Below are 13523 nucleotides of genomic sequence, written 5' to 3'. Positions count from 1 at the left end.
CTAAGGTCATGTCATAAGATTCTGGAACTTCCAAAATCGTGATTAAAAACACAGCACAGAATGGATTATGAGGAAGTAGAGAAAGACAGAATCAGGTTCTGTTGCTTAATAAGAATATTATTATCCTGTATTGTGGTCAAGGGGTTTGATGCTTTTTAGTGGACATAATCAGACAAATCTAGAAAATTATATTTAATAATTGAGTTTGTTATTTGAACTCGTAATTGAAGACTGAGGAATGAAGTCTGTACTGTTTCTTAATTAATTCTGTTTGTTAATTTGAGTGAGGAGGAGTGTTTCTGTTTATTTTAAAATATTATAATAAACTTAAGATAATCTGTGCAGCAATTTTGGTTGTCTGATCTTTATTTCAAAAGACATCTTAAACACCCTATAGAACATCCTTTTGAGTTAAATAATGACACTGGATAAGTCTTGCACTAAAATGTGTTCTTATTGTGTGACAGTGATTTACTGTGTTATGATAAATGCATAACATGGTTCCTTATTTTTAATTTTCCGGGGAAATACTGGTAAAGGGAAATCAGAAATCAAATTAAATATCTGGGCCAAGATTTTTACAAAATGACTAGTGTTTTGGGGTGCTTTAGTTTTTTTATGTCCTCCTTGAGAAACATGTTAAGGAGGCTGATTGTCAAAGGATGGTGCTCACTATTTCATGAAAATTAGGCCCCTTTGCTGGATCTCAAAAATTGAGGCATTTTAGAAGATTTTGGACCTCTTTTATGGTTGCACGCATATGTTAAGAAATGTTACACATCTTCTCCCACACAGCTGTATCATGACTCTGGACTAGGAAACATACTCCACACACAGGTGAATACAAAGAATCAGTACTGGCTTCTAGTAATCACATAGCCAGAATGAGGTTGGCATTTTCTTCTCTTTTCTCTTTCATATCTCGTGTGAGGGCTCACATTTCTTAGGGTGCTTCTAGATTGTGGGGGTTTTCTGGGATAGTATCCCGGAGAAATGCCGCTGCATCCAAGGACCGCATTTTTTCTTCTGCTTTTTTTTTTTTTTTGGCGGAGGACCAAATGCACTCTTTCATGGAGTCCTGTATGCCTTGTTGTATGAGGAGTAAGGGCTCCTCTGAAAGAGGAGGCTTTTTCACCATTTGGCCCCATCTAGATGGGGCCAAATGGTGAAAAAGCCTCCTTCGGAAAAGCAATAGGAAAAAACTACGCAAATTGCGGAGTGCAATTTGCGTAGCTTTTTCCGAAAAAAGGCTATAGTGTGTAGACCTAGCTTTGTAAGGCATATCTTCTCACCACTCTGCTGCCTTTTTTGACTGACTTACTGTGAAGTGATAAGATATTAATATTTTTTTCAAATGCATTGTGTAAATCCAGTCATGCCCTTCTAGTGTTGTAGTCTTCTTGCTTCCCATTTTCCTCTGCCGTTTGGTATTCTAGTTAATGTACACTTTAAGCTCTTTTTTGGGTTGCCAACTTTGTACTTGAACAAAACTCAACACCTTTGCCCTTCCACCTGCCTTACCTCACCTCTCCACCCTCACACCTTCTCTGAGGCTGTACCCCCCCACACCTGACTTCATCCGCATTCCCTCTGTTGCTCATTCTCCTCACCTCTGTGGAAGAAAACAAGTCCTCACTCTGCCTTTGGTAAGCAACAAGTCAGAGGCAGTTTATTTCGAGCAATTGCAAGGGAAGACTCTGGGGGGCGGTCCCCCTTCCTAAGCAGGTCTTCAAAATACAAGCAGTAAAAGACAAGTATATATACCTTCCCGTTACATACATCAACGGCTAACATTTATCTATTTGTTTATACGAAGTCCTTCCAGACTCTTCCTTATCTCAAGGTTCCAGCCTGAATCAGCATTCCATTCTTATCTTTTAGAGCGAAGAGAAGACAGCATCTCTTATAATTCTTGCTCTCGCATTGTTAGGCCTCAGGGTTAGCCTGTCTCTTGCTCTATTTCTAACAACCCTAAGATGGCTGCACACAAATCCCCTTTTTCCTTTCCCTGCTTCCACACCTCGCTCATTCATTTTCACCAGGCTAGGGCAGGGGAATGAGGACTGGACGGGGTGTGAGGGCTATGGGTTGGGGTGCAGAATTTGATGAGGGTTTGGAGTGTAGGAGGCTGCTCCAGGATGGAATCGAGGGGTTTAGAGGGTGGGAGAGGGATCAAGACTGGAGGAGGGAACTGAGGCATGGAGGGCAGGATGAGGACTCTGGCTGCAGGAGTGGGCTCTGAGGCGGGGCTGCGGACGAGCAGTTTGGGATTCAGGAGCATGCTCTGGGATGGGATCTAGGGAATTGGAGAATGAGAAGAATTCAGGGTTGGGACAGGGGTTTGGGATTCAGGGTGACTCTTGGTGGCACTTACCTCAAGGAGCTTCCAGAAGCTACAACTTGTCCCCCCTCCTTTTCTACATGGAGGTTCAGCCAGGCAGTTCTGCACACTGCCCGCTGCAGGTGCTTCCCATTGACTGTGGTTTTTGGCCAATGGGAGCTGTAGAGGTAGCACTTGAGGAAGGAGCAGCACATGGCACCCCCTTGCTGCCACTAAGTGTAAGAACAGGAGCGGGGATATGCTGCGACTTCCAGGAGCTGCACAGAGCCATTGCAGTCAAGGAACCTGCTTTGGCCCTGCTGCACTGGAGCCACCAGGGTCACCTTTTGACTGGCCATTCAGGTAGAAATTAGACACCTGGATCTTGAGGGAAGAGACCTATTCTTTGTAACATGCCAGCCACAACTATGGCATAGTAGAACTGAGAATAACTCATAATAATAAGTTTGCTGACTACTAATCCTGCTCTGAAACAGAGGAACATTGCTGCTTAGATATCAGCAAATGTTATTTTGTATCTGAGATAGGGATGGGATAGTATAACTGTTCAAATAGTTAACTGATAAGCCTGGGCTCATCAGATACTGTTAACAGTTACACAAAGGTTCTCAGCCCTGCTCCCAGGGAACCGGTAGCCACCCCCTACTGCAGGCTCTACAGTATAACGGTTATATTGCAGAGTCCACAGTGCGTGGGGCCAGCCGGTTCTGCTTCCAGAGAGCCTGCTGCTCTGCAGAATAAGTGTTGTACTACAGAGCCCACAGAGTGTAACCATTGAGAATTTTCAGTGCTTAGACGGTTACCTAATAAACCGCTTTTTAACATCCTAATCCAAGAAGCCTTTCTTCATTTTCTACTTCAAAAAATAAATGTTCTTTGAATATTGACCTTACCATGAATAAGTATTGAAACTTTGCCTTAATAATAATTTTTAAAATAATAGTTTTTAAAAATAATCCTTTTGGTTATCCAACCTCTAACTGAATCCATATGGTATTTCTGGCTGCAAGCTCTTAAAATTAGCTGTGATTGTCCTCAGCATGTTCTTTTCCTTACCAGGGAAATTTGAAGTAAATAAGCTACTTGATCAGGTGATTTCTGATCGCCCAAATAAGTCATACATAAAAGGAATGATATTTGAGGGGTTTAGGAATTTATCTATTGACGGCCCACAATCAATCAGCCTTTTAGCATTTGAGAAGAGAATTATGCTGGGTTTGTGTTTATTTTATGGTGTTTTGGTTTGTTTTGAAGTCAATTTGGTGAGATCAAGCTGTATGTTCTACTTATCCTTGTGTAAGTATTTTTATAAAGGCATTCGCTTCTTCAGGTTATATTATAGGCCCCCAGGGAGCCAACAGACTCACAGGACTCTGGGCAAGGTGTGGGGGGACCGCTCCATTTTCCAGGAAGGGGCATAGCCTTGGGCAGAAGGGCGGGACCAGAGCAGCCAGCCCCCTGCCGCCACCTGGACCATGGCATATCCCCAACCTTCAGGGGTACCTGGAGCAGACTGCCTGTAGAATGCTGTGTGAGGTTCCAACAGCAGTTTAAAGAGCCCAGGCCTCCAGCTGCCACTGTCACAATAGCAGCCGTGGTGGCCAGGAGCCCTGGGCCCTTTTCAATCGCCGGGTCTGGGGCAGATTCCCCCTTTATCCCTGCCTGTCAGTTAGCCAGTATGAGCCTAATCCTGATTCCAGTTACATCAGTAGTAAAACTGCCTGGCTGTAGGCTGAATGTGGTAGTGTTTTATGGGGAAACAGAGACAGGAGGTAGATATGGTAAACTTAGCACTCAGGAATTTAATAGTTTTACTGGGTCAAATTCTATGGTCTCTGTTATGCTGAAAAGCAGACTAGAAGATCATATTGTTCATTCCTGGCTGTAAAATCTATGGCTACACAATATTGATTAATAGTAATTATTGCCTGAGAGCTTTCTGTTTGAGTTCATTTTAAATGAATTGCTTGTCTAAGTTCTTAATAATCTAGATATTCAGAATATGCTTTTGTTTGGTCTTAATATACAGAATGTAGTTTCACCCACAGACCTATCAATTATTCAGAGGGTATGACAAATGAGGGGCCCAAGTCTGCAAATACTTTCTACCAGGTGTAATGCACACTGACAGGCTCAGAATTCAGGCTTGATGACAAGTGCATTATTTTAATGTTAGTGTCAACAATGGTATTTTATATTTGCAAGAAAAAATAAAATACAAATACAGAACAAAAATGCATGAGAAATGTTATAAATGTACTTTGTAGCATTGTAACAGGCATTAAATCAAGAGCATTAAATAATAAGACACCTTCAGGAATTTGCTTGTATGCCCTTTATTTTCTCAAAGGGAATTTTATTAGCAGTATGTCACAGTTCTGACAGCATTTACATTCAAAGGCCAATATCTAACATTTTAAGCTGTGCAAGGAAATAGCAAGAAAAAATCAAGGAAATGAAACAAAATATTTTCTAATAAAACATTTTTGCAAGTATTTTGCTTTTTTCTAGATGCTGTCACATCCTCTTCATTTGAATGGAGCACCCAACTTTAATTGCACAACTTTAAATATTAATAGAGCTTTTATTAATTGTACAGAACCAGAGAAGTAAAAGTTGTAATATCTTGTTCTGGTCATCATTTTTATTCATCATAGTTTAATGAGCATTATAATTACAGGTTGAGGAAGAAATATAAATTAGCTTTGTGGTATTGGTTGAGACTTATGTGCTCACTGGCATGTGCACAAGGGACTATATGAGCATAACTGAATTTTTCAGTGTGTTGGCACATGCTCTCCAATACCAACACAGTATTCTTCATATTTAAATAACTGAAGAAGAACAGCTATATATAATTGAAAGCACTGACACTAATAACTCTGTCTGGCATGAGTACAAAAAGCATGGGGAATTTGAAGGCTGGATGGACTTTTTCTTGGCAAATGTTCATTCTCTGATTTATCAATGAAGTTAGACTTCAAATAACTGCCTTTTCCTACCATTTCACATATTTACTTCTTGCTTAGAGAAACACCGACATTATTTTGAGTGGTCAGGCACACGAGGAGTTCTGTGGAGTATATGTCAGTTGACATGAGCAGGAAAGACCATTTGTAGATAACAAATTCCCTCTCTTTTCAGCCCTCAAATAAATATTGTGTGGTGATAATGTAAATAATTTCTAGCTCTGTCATTCTAGATGAGACTATGTGCATGATACATTGTAACTGGATGTAAAATAAAACAAATGATTCTTTTACAATATATTTTTAAAATCCTTTGTTAAAACATAATTTTTCCCCCCCATCAGCAACTTATGCGGGAGAGACAGCAGATGGCCAGCCGCCCCTTTGCTTCTGTCGATGTAGCACTGGAAGTAGGAGCTGAGCAAACAGACTTTCTACGGGGGCCATTAGAGGTAGGAACAGTGGTGCTGACAAGGGACCATTGTGATTTGCATATTCATATTGCTAGTCTCATCTGCATCTGCTTCTGAAACCGAGTAGAGTCTGATTACCTGGAGCTGACAAGTCTCAGCTACATATGCCATTCCTATTTCTAGGAGCATAGTTTTAATAGCATGACCTGAGTTGTAACAAAGCCACTTGAGAATCCATTAGCTTAGGCTAGAGTGACAGTTAGCTCACCTGGCAGCCCTTTCTTGATAGATGAGTGTTGAAGGAATTACCTAAGATATAGGTATTAACAAGGAAACATACCTTATGTTTAGTCCTTAGAGTACACAGTGCCCTCTAGTTAACAGTTCACATCTATCTTAATTAACAGAGATTACTGAAAAAAAAAATACACACCCCCAATGCTGTGAGTTGAATTTCAATATTGTTATTTTATTTGTGACGTTTAAAGGACACAATATATAGCGCATGTTTTCATTTGTGGTTAATGGCTGTATTATTACATCCTTTTATTGTAAATGCAATACACTGAAAGAGAAATCATAATATGCAAGGCAATGCAATATTGGAATAGTTCAGTAATGCATGAAATGGATTCTGGAAATTTCACCTGAAAATAGAGAGAGAATAACATGATGAGGATGATAATGAATATCTAATCAAGACTTCCTTTTTGTAGATTATTGTCCTGTATTTCTTTATGTTTATTTACAATATTACGTGCATGATTGTTACTTTATCTTATTTATAGTGAAATCTAGGAGTATGGAGGGATAACTGAAATTTTTCCCAAATTGTTGCCAGTTTCTTTTACATGCAAAAGTTCTATTGCTTCTCTATAATAGTCTCCTTCAATGGAAGATTGAAAAAAAGTCTAACAGACCTCTGAGGTTCTTGGAGGAGTGGACAGTGTGAAAAGCAGAATCATGCTATTTTTTAAAAAAATCTATTGAGCACTTACCAAATTAGTAGCTAGGAGGCAATAGTAATTGTTCTTGCTAACATAATGTGGGTACTTTGAATGTGTAATGCATTAAAAAAATCACTGTCTTTGCCAAGAAGCTTTGCTGTTATGTGGCTAAACATTGTAGCACTCCTAGTATGTCTACACTAGGAAATTATTTTGAAATAACTCCCAAAATAATAATTTTGAAATAGCCCTTCCACACTACAAGGTGATATCAAAATAGCTCAGAATTATTTTGAAACAGCTTGTCCACACTGATTGGAGCCTGCATAAGATTTAAAGCCTCAGAAGCACCTCCTTTGATTGCTTGCTGAGGCTAGTTGAGACATGTGCTTACAGGGGCTTCTCTCTACAATCATATCTCACACGCTACTCCTCCACTGCCTACCACCTCGCAGGACACCAAACTCACGCTGAGTGGTCAGATTGCCCTTTTGGATGCCACAGCACTTCCAACATGGTGCTCAAACTGCTGCAAAGCAGTGCCAGGCTCATAGTTGCTGTGCCTCATGGTGCAGTTCATCCACAATGCCCACGTGCTGCTTCAGCATGACGATGAGCAGCCCGAGCCGAAGGATCTCTTCACCCAGGTCCTGGCACTCCTGCTTCAGCAAATGATCCTCAGTCCCCTGCCCACCATGGAACACTGCTTCTGGTGGAGGGAGACTAGTTCCAACTGGTGGGACTGCGTCTTACTGCAGGGAGGGGTCAAGCAGCCGTGGCTCCAGAATTTCCACATGTGGCAGGCCACCTTCCTGCAGCTCTGTGAGTGGCTTGTCCCTGCTCTCTGGTGACAGAACACCCGACTACAAAATGCCACCCCCTTGCTGAAGCATGTCACCATCGCACTCTTTAAGCTTGCCATGCCGAAGAGCTACTACTCCATTGGGAACCAGTTCGGCATAGGGAAATCCACAGTTGGGGCCATGCTGTTGCAGGTAGTCAAGGCCATCAATAACATCTTACTGCAGAGGGTTGTCACTCTTGAGAGTGTTGACACCATTGTGTATGGCTTTGTCACCGTGAGCTTCACCAACTGGGGGGAGGCATAGATGGTACTCATATCCCCATCCTGGCCCCTGCCCACCGTGCCTCGGACTATATAAACAGAAAGGGGTACCTCTCTATGGTTCTACAGGCCTCAGTGGACCACATCTGCTGGTCGGGGAAGGTGCATGATGCCTGCATCTTCTAGAACTCCTGCCTGTTCCAGAAAATGCACACCGATACTTTTTTCTTCAGGGACATGCCGATCAACATCTGGGTGACGCAGCCTACCCCTTGCTCCCCTGGCTGATGAAGCTCTTTGCAGGCAGCCTGGACCTCACCAAGGAGAACTTCAATGCCAGGCTGAGCAAGTGCCACATGGTTGTGGAGTGTGCCTTCGGCCGCCTAAAGGGGAGGTTCTGGAGTCTCCTCACCTGCCTGGACATGAGCGAGCACAACAACCCCTACATGGTAGCTCCCTGTTGTGTGCTCCTCAACCTCTGGAGGGTGGGGGGCAGAGGGTGAACGACTGGACAGATCTTATGAGCAGCCGGATACCATTACCATACAGAATGCATATCAGGGGTCTGTGCTCATCTGGGAGGCCATGAGGGAGAGTTTCAGCCAAGGCCACTTGTGAGATTCTCCCCTGTGCCTCTCCACAAGGGGCCCCGGCATTGCCCTTGTGTTCCTTTTCTTCTCCCTTCCCCTACAGGGGGTTGGGGCTGGGAGTGGGGCTTGACTCGGGTAGCTCAGGAGGCTTCGGCTGCCCAAGAGGTTCCATCACCATGTGTTCTGGGGCACCAGCATCCCCTTGGGGAGGAGGGAAGGGGACTAAGAGGGAAGCCAAGAGGTGGAGGGGTTAGGGTGGGGAGCTGGGGGGGGGGGAGATGGCTCTTGTCCCACTCCATTAATGTGGCCATGCTCTCCATCACAGAAGTGAGGGAGGAGCACATGAACTCGTGCTGGCACACCAGCTGGTTCCAGATCAACTTCCACTGCTCCCAGTCATCCCAGCACTCCTCCCAGTCAGCGGCCTGCACCCGATGCTCCTCATCGAGCCTCCAGACTAGGGACTGGAGGCAGGCCATCTGGTCTCGCAGCAGGTCTTCCCAGGTTCACTTCCTCTGTTTGATACTACTGTGTCAGGAAGTGGTGTGGGAGGTGGTGGACATAGCATGCTCGCAGCTGGCCTGCCTATGAAGAAAAGTTACAAGGGCAGTCATCCCAGCAGATGATTGTGCATGAAGTCTAGCCCCAATCTCTGCGCTTGAACCCACATATATATAGGGTCAGACAATGGTGATGTGCTTTGAGGAAGGCCATCTATTGCCTAGACAGCAGGCACTTTCCTGCAGGGGCACAGATGTCCCAGGGGAGCCTCACCACACCCATGGCCTGGGGACAAGTAGGAATGGGAAGGTGCTGGCCAGGTCAGGAGCCTATGGATGGAAGGGGTGGATGGTGTAGCTGAGCTGTCTTCTGTGTCCCACACACTCTGGGTCTGCTATTGGCAGCGTCTCACAGACAGAAAACTTCTCCTGCCTGCTGGAGGTGATGGGCGTTGCGGGAGGTGTATGTGAGTGGCAGAGTCCACTTGCTGGAGAGAGTGCCACTAGGGTCTCCTCCTCTTCCTCCCCTAGCAAGGATCAGTCTCTTCCACATCACTGTGTTTGACCAGGCGCAGATGCTGCCTGAGTGCAGACATGAGCCTGTGCCATGTGTGGCACTGCTGTGTGGTTCCATGACCCTCCTTTGCGATGGTTTGTCCCACCATAGAGGCTGGAGTAAGTCAGGCCTCTCTAGGAACCTTGTGAGAAGGAACGAGGGATTCTTGTGTGAGAGTATCATGGAGCTAAGTGCTCCAGACTGGTGCTCTATGTGCACCCATCTACACAGGCTGTTGTGCAATCCTCAGGCTGAGAAGGCCCAGCGAGAAGTGCGCAGCTCCTTTCAGCCCACCGCTTACCCTTGCACGTGTATAGGGAAAGGTATAGAACTCACTTGAAGTGAAATAAGCGTTATTCCTCATGGAAAGTAGGAGTTATTTTGAAATATCCAGCCCATTATTTTGAAATAACAGGCTTAGTAGTGTCGAAGCTCCACTTATTATTTTGAAATAAGGGGAATTATTTCAAAATAACTCCCTAGTGTAGACCAGGGCTCAGCGTTCTCACCTCCAAGAGCCTTGTACTTTTCGCTTAAACTGGAAGTGGACGAAGCGTCCAGTTACTGAGACTTAAGAATCAAGATCTCTGTGCTGTAGTTTAACCTTTATGGACATTTTGAAGTTCCTGTAATTCTGTTTAAGAACATTTTAGCTGTTCTTTTTTGGGATGGGGAAAGAGTAGGTCGAAGATGGGAAGTCCTAACCTTGATTGTTTACATAGAGCTGATTTAATAAAAACTTGAAAGTAAACATCGAAAGTTTCATTGCTATGTTTCCTTTTGTGACATCTTTTATTTAGCACATCATGGAGATAGATGTTGAAATATTTTGTTATGTTTCTACAGGTTTTTATTAGGTTTTTTCTCCTACTCTAAGCATGTTCTGTTAATGGCTTTAGTACTCACTTTGAGTTGGATTTTATGTTTTGTCTGATTAACATATTTATACAGATAGATATAGATATATATTTACACAGAATAGAGACTATTCAAAATTTTCCTAGCAATGTAGTCTGTACTACAACAATGTGATACTGAAGATTAAATGAAAGTAATGCAATTTATTGATTGCCCCTTGAAGTGTACCATGGAAGAAAGTGATATATTAAAATTACATTACAGATCTAACTTGAACTTACAGAAGCAAGGCAATAAAAGTTACAGCTGCCACTCTGTTCTTGATTTTCAGCTTTCTATTAGGTTATAAGTGGATTTAGATAAGTATGTGGATAGCCGTGCTGCAATACTTAAACACAAAAGAGCACAATAAAAATAAATCAGCACCCATGCTTCTGTTTTTCTTGGATTAAGTTAAATTCACGACATTATTTTCAAATTCTTATGCTATTGATGAATATTGTGTTCTTTTAACTTTATATATGTAATATAAAAATGAAAAAATATACAGTAACTTTCCCCCAAAAAATGTAATGACACATTGACATACTAAGAGCTCCCATTATAATGTCGATAACTATGTGATCCTTTCATTGCAACCCCTGACCCTACCTTTCATTGACATTGTATCTGATTCATGGGTGCTTTGGACCAGATATAAAGTCAATGACACAGTGGCTATTCTTTTATTGAAACTGTAATAACTTTCGCGCTTTCAATGACACTGTATTGATCTGTTGGTCCTTTAGACACAATATAATGTCAATGGAACCATTACATACAGTACTGCAGGTCTCCTACTCAAATTGCACAGTAAAAGTACTGCTCATTAATGTTGTCTAGTTTACATGATCCTGTGAATTTACATGAATACTGTGAATTAATATTCATGACCTAGTACAGTGTCAGTACTCCTGCATGTATACAGAACTTTCTGTATGATATACGGTGATAATGCATTGGCTTCCATCTTCCTGTGCAAATTGCATTTAAAAATATGTCAAGTATCTGCTCCAATTTAAGATTTTATTTTGCAAAATTTAGTAATTTTTATCTAGAATTTGAAAAATATGTCTTATAATTTGAGACTTTCTGTGCTGTTTGGCCAGTCTCTGTATAAAATAATTGGTTCAAATAGCAAGAATAAAATTGTACGGGATTTGATCATCCTTGAGCCTTTTTTCTACAACCTGCATTTGCAGAAGCTGAGTATAATGTATGGAAAAACAAATGTTGATGGACATGCTCCATCCTCAACATTTTTCTGCTGGTTTTGGCTCTGATTTTCATTATCTCCTCCTCAGTGCACTTTTATGATTCTGTCCATCATCCGCAATGTCCATTTATTCAGCATCTTTGTTCTTCTGTCTCTCACAGCTTATGAGAGTTTTCTGGAGCCTTATCATTGGCCATTGCTTTGTTCACTTTATACTCTATGTCTAGGTTGTCTCATCCGTTCATACACCTTCAACTGCCATCTCTGTGCTGATGATTCAGAAATCTACCTCATATTGCCTTTCATCCAGACTGTCACCTTGGCCTGTCTCTTTGACATCTCCTCTTGGATGTGTCATTGTTTCCTTAAACTTAACATACCTAAAACCAAATTACTTCTCTTCCCTCCCATTCCCCTTAACTGTCAATGTTAACAACTGTATTATCCTCTCTATCATACAGGTCCACAATCTGAGAGTTATTTTTGACTCCTATAACTTCTCTACTGCACACATTCAATATCCTGTTGTTTCTTGCTCCTCACTGATCCATTCTTTTACTTCCATTACAACCACTAAATCACTTAGGGACGCTTTATCTTCTGAGCTTATTTGACAGGCTTCTACAACTTCCATGCACAAATCCATTTTGAGGGCCTACTTCTGCCATGCTGCTTACAGTGATTCTAGTTGAAAAATTGAAAAAGAGTATATATTTTTTCCATTCCCTTAACCTCTGTCCTTAGATTGTGAGCTTCATATTTGTCTGGAGACACTTATCTCATAGTGAGCACTATATAAACAAACCACATACAATAATATTTAATAGGTCCCTAAGCAACTATATCACTATGGGCCAAAGGAAAAAGTATCATTACCTGGTTAAAGAGCTGAATAAGGATTTGGCACCATTGTAATGAAAGATATATCTGATTTCAGCACTTTACAAACTAGACATAGTTGTTGCCAAAACAACACTCCTAATATAATATTGTATATAAACATATGGTAATCTTCTTGGTCACATCCTATAGACTTGTTACATTTTCAGTAGACACTTAGGTATCAATCCTCAAATGTATGTAGGTGCCTAAATTTCAGGTTTTGGCATCGAAATTACAGTCTTGGCTTCACTGTCTATCTCCTCCTGTGCCCCCAGAGTGATTCACAAACAAGGGGGAGATAGACATTTGGCTGCCAATGTCACATGTGGGGCCTGATCTTGCAGGTCCAGAGGTTGCCTACTGGATTGGGTTCCATTCAAAATCTAGAGCAGGTGGTAGTGGTGCCTCCAGTGATTGTTCCACTTTCATTAAATAATTAAACAGTTTCTAGAACAGAGACAGAGAGGATGACTGTACAGTCTGTGATTAGGGTCAGAGGTCAAAGAGCCAGAGCTAATGCTCCAATCAACACATCACAGACAAGTGCTGTAACTATTTTAAAGGTGAGTCCTGCCACCAACACCACTGCTGCATTGATTGAGGCAGGTGCCTAATTAATTGCCACAAGGAGCAGCTTAGGCACCTATGGAGTCTAACTTCAGGTGGCTGGATTCCTTCCATACACAGAGTGCTAAACCAAGCTATGCACCTTCCTGCAGCTTGGACATAGGCACCTATTTCCATGCAACGGGTGGGGCTTACCACACACTCTTCTGGCTGGCATCTCTCACAAGCTAGCTTAGCCAGCTTGCCTCCTAGGCTACGTCTAGACTACATCCCTCTGTCGGCAGAAGGATGTAAATGAAGCACATCGAAAGTGAAAATGAAGCCAGGATTTAAATATCCCACACTTCATTTGCATAATCATGTAATGGCGCTCTTTTGAAAAAGCGCAGTTTCAAAATTGAAACCGCAGTCTAGACGCAGTTCTTTTGAAAACAGGATGCTTTTTCGAAAGATCCTGTAAACCTCATTTTTTGGTTTACAGGATCTTTTGAAAAAGCACCCCATTTTCGAAAGAACCACATCTAGACTGCGGTTTCAATTTCAAAATAGCGCTTTTTTGAAAGAGCGCCATTACATGAT

At 42.2% G+C, this 13523-nt stretch overlaps 1 protein-coding gene across 4 annotated transcripts in view; it reads left to right on the top strand.

The window, feature by feature from the left end:
* Window positions 1-13523, top strand: part of ATRNL1 (attractin like 1) — a 999362-nt gene that overhangs the window by 800830 nt on the left and 185009 nt on the right. For 3 of the 4 annotated variants that reach the window (XR_012905692.2, XM_075935409.2, XM_075935406.2), the window contains exon 27: window positions 5655-5762. The exons of the other annotated variant lie outside the window; for it this stretch is intronic. Coding sequence is in view for 2 of the 3 variants with exons in the window: in XM_075935409.2 (XP_075791524.2) it covers window positions 5655-5762 (108 nt within the window). In the remaining variant the exon portion in view is untranslated. The remainder of the gene's footprint in view (window positions 1-5654; window positions 5763-13523) is intronic. 4 annotated transcript variants of the gene reach the window in all.

Source organism: Pelodiscus sinensis, chromosome 8 (assembly GCF_052426305.1).
Source record: "Pelodiscus sinensis isolate ZL-2025 chromosome 8, ASM5242630v1, whole genome shotgun sequence".
Classification (NCBI taxonomy): Eukaryota; Metazoa; Chordata; order Testudines; family Trionychidae; genus Pelodiscus; species Pelodiscus sinensis.
The sequence above is the reverse complement of the archived record's forward strand: the minus strand, read 5'-3'. Positions and strand labels throughout refer to the sequence as shown.